At 36.8% G+C, this 8,344-nt stretch overlaps 1 protein-coding gene across 1 annotated transcript; it reads right to left on the reverse strand.

Moving 5' to 3' along the window:
• Positions 1-463: 463 nt before the first annotated feature.
• Positions 464-6,108, reverse strand: LOC103935173 (protein NUCLEAR FUSION DEFECTIVE 4-like). Its single transcript, XM_048576797.1, has 3 exons — positions 5,635-6,108; positions 1,515-2,464; positions 464-1,289 (listed from the first exon to the last, which is right to left on the reverse strand). The coding sequence occupies exons 1-3, from the start codon at positions 6,100-6,102 to the stop codon at positions 821-823; spliced, it is 1,887 nt and encodes a 628-aa protein (XP_048432754.1). The 5' UTR covers positions 6,103-6,108; the 3' UTR covers positions 464-820.
• Positions 6,109-8,344: the final 2,236 nt, after the last annotated feature.

An 8,344-nucleotide genomic window follows, 5' to 3' on the forward strand; every position in this document is an offset into this window, starting at 1 on the left:
ACATGAGGGGACGATGTGATATGACACTAAGTGTATAATAATTTGATATTATTTTCTATTTTATAGTGTGGGTAAAACAGCATGCTTGATTGCATATTACATATTCTACTCACTCGACGACAGTGGTGGTTGCTCACCCTTATTCCTATTATTTTTCAGATGAATTATTTGGCAAGACAGATGCTAGACGAACTAAGGTTGTGTTATAGGAGAGATTTAAGGATTTGATTTATCTTTGTACACCCTGTAAAGATTTTGGAGTTATTTGAATAAGAGAAGTTAGTTTTTCGTTATAATTTTTTTTTAACTTTTACTTGTGCACCAGGTGCCAGGTTATTTTTTCTATCAACCTCGAGTCTGGGGCGTGACATCTTTAGAGCGGGATGGTCAAGATGAATTGAGCACATTTGAGCCGGGCTAGATTTCAAACCCTTGGCCCAAGCAACCCAACAACAGGCCAAGCTCAGGTAAGCCCACTTCGGGCCAAATTTTGAATACATAAATGAGAAATAATGTCCAAACGAGAAACCTAATTATATATCGACGTAACGAATAGCTTCAAGCATCTAAAAATATTGTAATACAAAAGCAACATACTAAACCCTAATCTATTTCTTGGTTAACCAATAGTAGTTGAAGTATTCCCTCAATAGTGTTGTCGTCATCATCAATACACCCCCAGATTAGGTAGACTACGAACTGCCTTGTTGATTCCGTCGACAGTCAAACCTTTTGCCGCAAAGGACGCTTCTTCTCTCCCTCCAAAATTTAGCAATAAACTAAGGAATGTGTTTTCTTCTGCCTCCAACAATGTTCCATGTTAGTAGAGTTGCGTTGAACGGTTATGTTCGAAATGATCATACGCATGTCGGGTTCTTAAGAATAACAGCACGCTTGAACCTAGCCCAAGAACAGATATGCAAGTCCACCCCACAAAGGTTAAGAAGTAGCAGTCCCTCCCCATGCACACAATCGAATCAGTCCTTAAGATGTTTATGTTAGACCTCACATTTGAATCATAAACAATCGCTGCAAGAAGGCCATAGACGAGCGAACCAATTGGTATGTTTGTAATAAGAATGTTGTGGTTAACACCTACGCTGTTGGGCCCGAACAACTCCGATGTGATGGAAACAGCAGCTGAGAAAATGAATCCGGAGCTCAATCCTATTAATGCAGTGCCTGTGTGCAAAGCGAAGCAACTGCTTGATGAAGCAAGCAACAAGAAGGCCACTGGGGTTGGCAAAAGTGCAATTGTCAGCCATCCTGTCCTAGCAAAATAAAACTTCCTGCAAAATGTTGATAAAACATTGTGTTAGTCAAAGATGTAACAAACCTCAAAAGTTTAAAATGTTGAATAGCATAAAAACGACATTTCAAGTGATGTCACACACTTATTTTGTACGTACATTTTATGACCAATTATTAATTACAGATTAACTTACACATAATGTCATCAATTATGTAGTTTAAATAAATTAGGCAAAGAAGAAGTGCGCATTATCAATACTTACGCACGTATGTAGTCTGGTGCAGCCGAAAGCAACCGGCCGAAGAATGAAAATGATGAATAAAGTGTGACTAGTGTTGTAGTCTTGGAGCTCTGTCCTAATGATTGAGCTATCTGCCCCAGATTGTTGCTGTACACAAGACCAATAGTACCTCCACAAAAATATGCGACGTAGTATAGCCAAAAATCGAACCTTCGTACAAGTGCTCCTGCTGTGTGGTCTTCCCCAAGCATTGCCAACTGACCCTTGCCCACAATTGCCGCACAACAGCCTGCGGTGCTCTGATATCCGCTCTTATGTCTAAATGACAAAGTTGAAGGAGGTCTTTCATTGTTGTTGAAGAGGTGACCAACAGATGCATTCCCGTAATTCATACTGTTATCACGCGAAAGGAGCTCTTTGTGAAGCTCAAGATCTTCAACATCAACAAGAACGAAGCCCGAGCCTTCAAGGCGGATGCTAGAATGAAGGGAACGGCGAAACCAATCTCTAGCATAGACAATGCCAGGTATACACAGAGGAAAAATGAGTAGGAAAATGGCACCGCCTAAGAAGAGACGAGCTGTTGCTGTATCAAATGAGGTTGAACCAAAGAGAAGAAGGTAAACACCAGTTAGAACAGCTAAAATATTCAAAAGGAGAAAGATGAGGGAGTCACGGCGAACTCCATCAGGTGGGAGAGGGTCTAGACTGGGTTGGCGGAGAATAGGTATCAATGCAGCGGTTGAGGTGAGAAGGGGAATGACAGCATTCAAAATTAGAAATAAAGAAGTAGACGATGAGTCAATTGCACTGACTGCAAGGTTGTATAAGGCTGCACTTACACCATTGAAGCTTACTGTGAGTGATATTGCTAAGGGTTGATTAGCTGGGAAGTTCCGAATGCAAAGAACGAAGCATACGGTGTTGAACCAACAGATGCTACATCCAGCCAACAAACAAAGAAGAAATATCTGCCAGAAACAAGTTCCATAGCAAGACAAGTTAGAGCTATATCCATGAAAAAACACTCAGGCAAAAATCACATCTATACAACTGTCTCCTATAGGTTGATTCTTAATTTTGAAATTTTGAATGTGATTTGTGCGTGACCTTTGAAAAGGGTCATCTTAGAATCACATGCAATTTTCTGGACGGTAAAATGATTGGTCAGAGACAGCACATTACAACAATATTTTAACTAAGGTGGCACGGTATTCAATTTTTATTTTCAGTTGGCAAATTAAAAAAAAATCTGACTACAACTATAGCTCATATGAAATTAGTATATATATATAAAAAAAAAACTAAAATAATTAAATGAAAAAAAAAAAAAAAACGATTAAATTAAAAATCTAGTCATCTATCACATGCAATGCATATTGACAAATACTCTTAGATTGATGTGAGGTTGATTAACAATACAACCATGAATCCATCAAATGGAATGTTTGGAATATTGGTTGGAGGATTAATAGTTAAAAAAAATGGAGCAACAAACTGTTTTATTAACACATCAAACTCTTGTACTCGATCAAACGATGACATGCATGCAAATGCACGAAATTGTTGGTGGAGATTCTTGACCTCAACCTAACAGTATAAATACTGCATGCAAACTCTCACCAATCACCTTTAAATTACTATAATTAAGGAAAAAACAGAATTCAATTAGGTAGAGCATTTTTTCTTTATTCAGTTATTTTGTAAGCAATTAACAAAAATTCTATAATATGCTTCATATAGTACCCTATATTTAGAAGCACCAAAGAGAGTCTCAACAAAGAAATAAGAACTTCTTGGATTACTTGTCGAGAATCATGCAGTATCCACCACTATTCATAATCACAAGCCAAATTATAGACCAAATGTATATCTTTTTTTTTTTTTTTTTTTTTGAACAAAGCTATGAAAAATATAACACTTGGAAAACTCTTGAAACTTAATTAGTTTTTTATTTCTTTTTAATTTCTTTTTTTTTTTCAGTTTACTATTCTCTAATTAACATTTGAAAACAAAACAGAAAACAGAAACTAATTGGTATGAAGATTTTGTTGTCCCAAGGACAGATGACAAAGATTTTATTCGTACTTAAACACCAAGGAAACAATAAAAGAAATAAAATTAGGGAAAGAGAAAGACAAGAAATAGTAAGGAAAGAGAGGTGAGAAAAGAAGACAAAAGAAAAGTGAAAACAAAAACCTAATATTGACAACTCTAAGAAGTTACCAAGTAGTCTAGTTCCAACAAGTCTGCTGTACCCGTTTTTCTGCAAGTAATATGGCACAAAATTGAATCTGATATTGAAAGGAAGCTTCTTCCAAACAACTTTTGTTTCATCACTAAAAATTTTAAAAGCAAAACTAGCTTTTGTTTCGCGTGGACGATCAACATGCTTCCTAAAATTTGATCATGCAGAATATATCAATTTACTGTTTGGGCTAAAGATAACAAACCAAATTGCGATGTACCTAATTAGGCTTGTAAAATCTCAATATTTTATAATTTTTGTTCATTAAAAAAATAAAATTGCTACAAGTGATATTATTACTTAAAGTTAGAGGAGGGGAGAGGGAAATAATTTTAACCAAAGTTATAGTATATTAAAGACGATGATCATAATCACCAGGACAATTCACCACTTTTGAAAACAAAATAATTCTCAACTAACTGGTGAAAACAAAATTGTGCATTTAATACTAAGGAAAGGAGCAATCAAGCGCTGAGTAAATTTAATTTTTTTCAGAGACATTTACTTACTTAAAAGAAGAGAAGCAGTTATGCGAATGAGACATGATTGTTCAACTACGAGATGAACAAATTTTGTTGGTGATTCATACCTGGTTGTTTAGGTATGACGTACTCTAATTTCAATGTATGAGATCAACTTGCTTTTATGATATATCAGGAATGTTCTTTTTAATAGGAAAAAAAGTACTTATAAAATAAATACAAACATAAACACTATTAACTTTAACTAATTAATTTTTTTTTTTTTACTGAGGCTTATAGTTATCTAGGAGTGGGAATGAAATTAAAAAATTAATCCTATATGAATCTTATTGGACTTGAATCCCTTGAAATAATTCCAAGGAACTTTTAAAGAATTCGGAAGTGACTGATGTGCTGATATGCCTTTTATATACATACAGTTAGCTGGGACCACTTGATTCCCGACAAAAAGAATCTAGAAATTGCAATAAATTTTTAAAAAGTTGAATAAATTGTTGTCTCAAAAATTGAACACTATACATATATAATTATTAAGAATAATACTTTCTAAAGGAAATTTCATTTTGGTCCTAAAAAAGTATATATATATATAGTAAGAATACCATATAGCATAGCAGGGACCAGAGAAGCAACAGGTGGATACAATTTGTGCTTTCGCTTGTGATATAACAACGATTGTTAGTGAAAGTTAAAGCAATATTTGACAAATAAACTTTACTGAAACAAATAAAATAAAATTCAGGATCTCACGCAGACCCCACAATCCCTTTTTCGCTACTTTAATTTACATGGAAAATAAATAAATGAGAAAATTCATTTTTTTCGAGAAGGTTAAATGAACTTTCGAGTAAAAGGAAACAGCAGAAACATCTGGTGGAGGATAGCAGTGATATTGCGGTGGTTAGAAGTGTATCCACCCCAAACAAGCAATATTTGTCACTCAATTGTAACATGAAAACTACTACTTTCAACCCATAAGAAACGTACAAAATAGTTAGATTTTGCATCAAACAATCAAAAAATAGGAAAAACCCTAAACACGGAATTAGGTTGAAGAAGGAAATAGAACAAAAACACCAAATTGCAATAACAACATAAATTACATAAACTCACAGATCTAGTCGTAACCAAGTTGAGTACACCAATATGCACCTTCTACATTTAACGTTTGAGTTTCTCTCATGGTATAGATTAAATTAAAACAATGCTCCACGTCAAAGGAAACAAAATATAAAGATAAGCACCCAATTAATTAGAAATCACATAAAACAAGGCAATGGCGTAGAATTTTAGTGTTGGAGAAATTAGAAAGAGAAGGAGAAGAAAGAGAACAAATATTTTTTTTTTTTAAGGAAGAGAAAACAAATAACTAAGAGAAAGATATATATTAAATTAATTGAAACATACGTACCAGGAAATAAGGCAAGCAGACGATTTGGCGAATGACGAGCCACTGCATGCCGTAACCGATAAATCCCATGAAGGCGGACATGAACAGCACCACCCACAGAGGAAAATACATGAGAGCCAGCCCCGACGACCACCCCAACACCTTCCCAAGGTCAGACGCCGTCGCCAGGTAATTCAACTGCACCTGCGAGATTCCCAGCACCAACTTCAACGACGACGAATACGACGAGAAATCGAAGTTCGTCCCTGTAAACGCCTGAATCCATATTGTGGCCACCAGAATCATCCATTTTCTCGACTGCCCCGCCATCAGAATTTCCTTAAAAATATTTGATTTTACAATACCAACGCCACCAGCGGCAGCGCCTCCGTTCCGCTGCAAAGACCACCACGGTTGTCGTTGTTGTTGTGTCTTGCTGCTGCTGGTGTTGTGTGATTTGCGTCTCTCAGTCTCCCTGCGTGGCCTCATTTATAAACCAACGATCTCATATCCCTTGATGTGGGCCCCCACTCTCTAGAATTCCTCTTCATTATAATGTTGACGTCCCTTCTCTCTCTTGTCGTTTAGTAACTAAGAATTGTTTCTTTTTGTTTTTTTAATACTAATTGAAGACTTTACACAGGCTTTGCAATCGGGTTAATTGCACATGCACAAGTGAAAAGATTTCGACCGTTGATGTATATAGAGCTCAAAGTGCATCAACGCTTTAAAATTAGTGCACGTCAGTTCGCTGTACAAAACCCAGAGGAAGTTAACTCAGGACCGTTGTTGTAGGAAACAGATCCCTCTCCGGATCTTTCCCCTCAAAACCCAGAAAACAAGTGATTCAGACCTTTAAAATTTGATGCAACAACAAAAAATTATTATAGCTTTTAAATTTTTTTACTAACTTCTTTGTTTTTAACCGTTGGATCAAATTTTAAAGATCCTAATAATTTGATCTCTAGACTTTGAAAGAAAATATCCAAAAAAATCTCTTTCCGTTGTTGTGTGTGAGGTGAAGAACGCATTAAAGTTCAAGATAAGCGCTTATGCGCAAGGGGAGGGAACTGAGGGCAGAGTCCTTTTTTTACAATTTTTTTTCTTCCGGGTATGTTTTCAGACAATCTTTTTAGCTTACGTACACATTGCTCTTTTTTTATAGTCATCGAATTAAATAATACATCAAACAATAATTCAAACAAAAAAAATAGTAAACATGATTAAACAAGGGTATATATGAAACTAAAAGGAGTGTGTATCCTTTATCCGCTCCAAATTCATGATAATGTGGCAACAAGTGATCATGTGACAGAGGCATCCAAGGGCAGCCGAAAGACCACTTGTCTTGGATCACTTGGCGTTGGTCGGTACAAGATGTGTTGTAAGAACCCTAATAATTTTGAACTGTATTAACTGAGGGAGAATCCCCACCTCGTACATATGCTGTGTGGTGGTGACCATGTTGATTGTTCGAGAAGGGGCAACCACCATCTCATTCAGTAATATATGTTTGTGTATATACACGTACATGTATATAAGTTATTCATGTGGATGCAAATTTCTTCCTCTTTGTTCTTGGACTAAATTGCATCTACAAAACAAATAACACCTTAGGTCAAGGCCAAGAGCCTCATACGCGCACGATGATTTTGGAGGGGGGGGGGGCTTTGGTCGAAGAACCTCGGATGCCAAAGTTAGAATTTTGAGGGAAAATTGTTTGGAGAATTTAGCAAGAGTGTAGAACTTAGGTTTTGGAGAAAATGAGGGTGTTTATATAGGGGTGTGGCCGGGCCTTTTTGGAGGAGATGGACTTGCCACTTGGATGGTTTTTTGGGTGAGATTCATTATAATATGTAGCTAATTAATTAGCTAATTAATATAATTTGAAAGGGAAAGATTTGGGGGTTACCTTGTGGAGAATATTTGATGAGAATGGATGAAATAGGTTTTGAATAAATACCTATTTTGGGCACTTTTGACTTGATTGAGGGATGGTTAACCATTGCTCGCGCGTAGGAATTCTGGTGTTCCTTGAGGATAATTTTATTTTTTTTACCCTAGAATCCACGTGTCACCTCTATATTCTGCTTGATTATTTTTGGCTCAACAAATACCCCCACACCTGTTCGGCTACTCACAGGAAAGGGCAGCAGGTGTAGAGATCTTCTTGCTTTAGGAAACATAAAATTGTTTCCTAGTTTGATGTAGATTCCCTCTTTAATAGGAAATTGGACCCTTCTAAGAAAGGGAAATAAATTTCTCTCAAAGCCTATTTAAGTCCACCTTAAGTGGATTATTAAATCAACTTTGGAGAGTGTTATATTCTACCCTACAAGAGAGATAGAGCTTAGAGGATATTTGTTCCCCCTCCTCTAGCAATCTTCTATATCTTGCTCATGAAAAGGATCTTCTTTACCGCACTGCACCGAGGTAAGAAAAATTAATTTTCTTTGTCTTTTTCTTGGATAATGTTGTTGTGGGGCAGCCGTCGGGGTGTACGGCACGTTGGCTGGCAAGGGCCAGGAGTCGGCTTGACATGGGTCGAGGAGATGTTATGGCAGGGATCATTGTTTGGTTTGCACGGCTTGGGTAGAGCCAAGGGTAGCTTGTGCGGCTGGGGAGCAGATTGAGGTGCTGGGGCGCAGTGCGAGGCGAGTTGTATGCTAATGAGACAAGGACTCTTAGACCTGACGCAGGCCAAGCCGGCAATTGAAAAAAATGAGGATGT

This window comes from the organism of the source record quoted next, unplaced genomic scaffold (genome assembly GCF_019419815.1).
Source record: "Pyrus x bretschneideri cultivar Hongxiangsu unplaced genomic scaffold, Pyrus_bretschneideri_v1 Contig91, whole genome shotgun sequence".
NCBI classification, from domain to species: domain Eukaryota; kingdom Viridiplantae; phylum Streptophyta; class Magnoliopsida; order Rosales; family Rosaceae; genus Pyrus; species Pyrus x bretschneideri.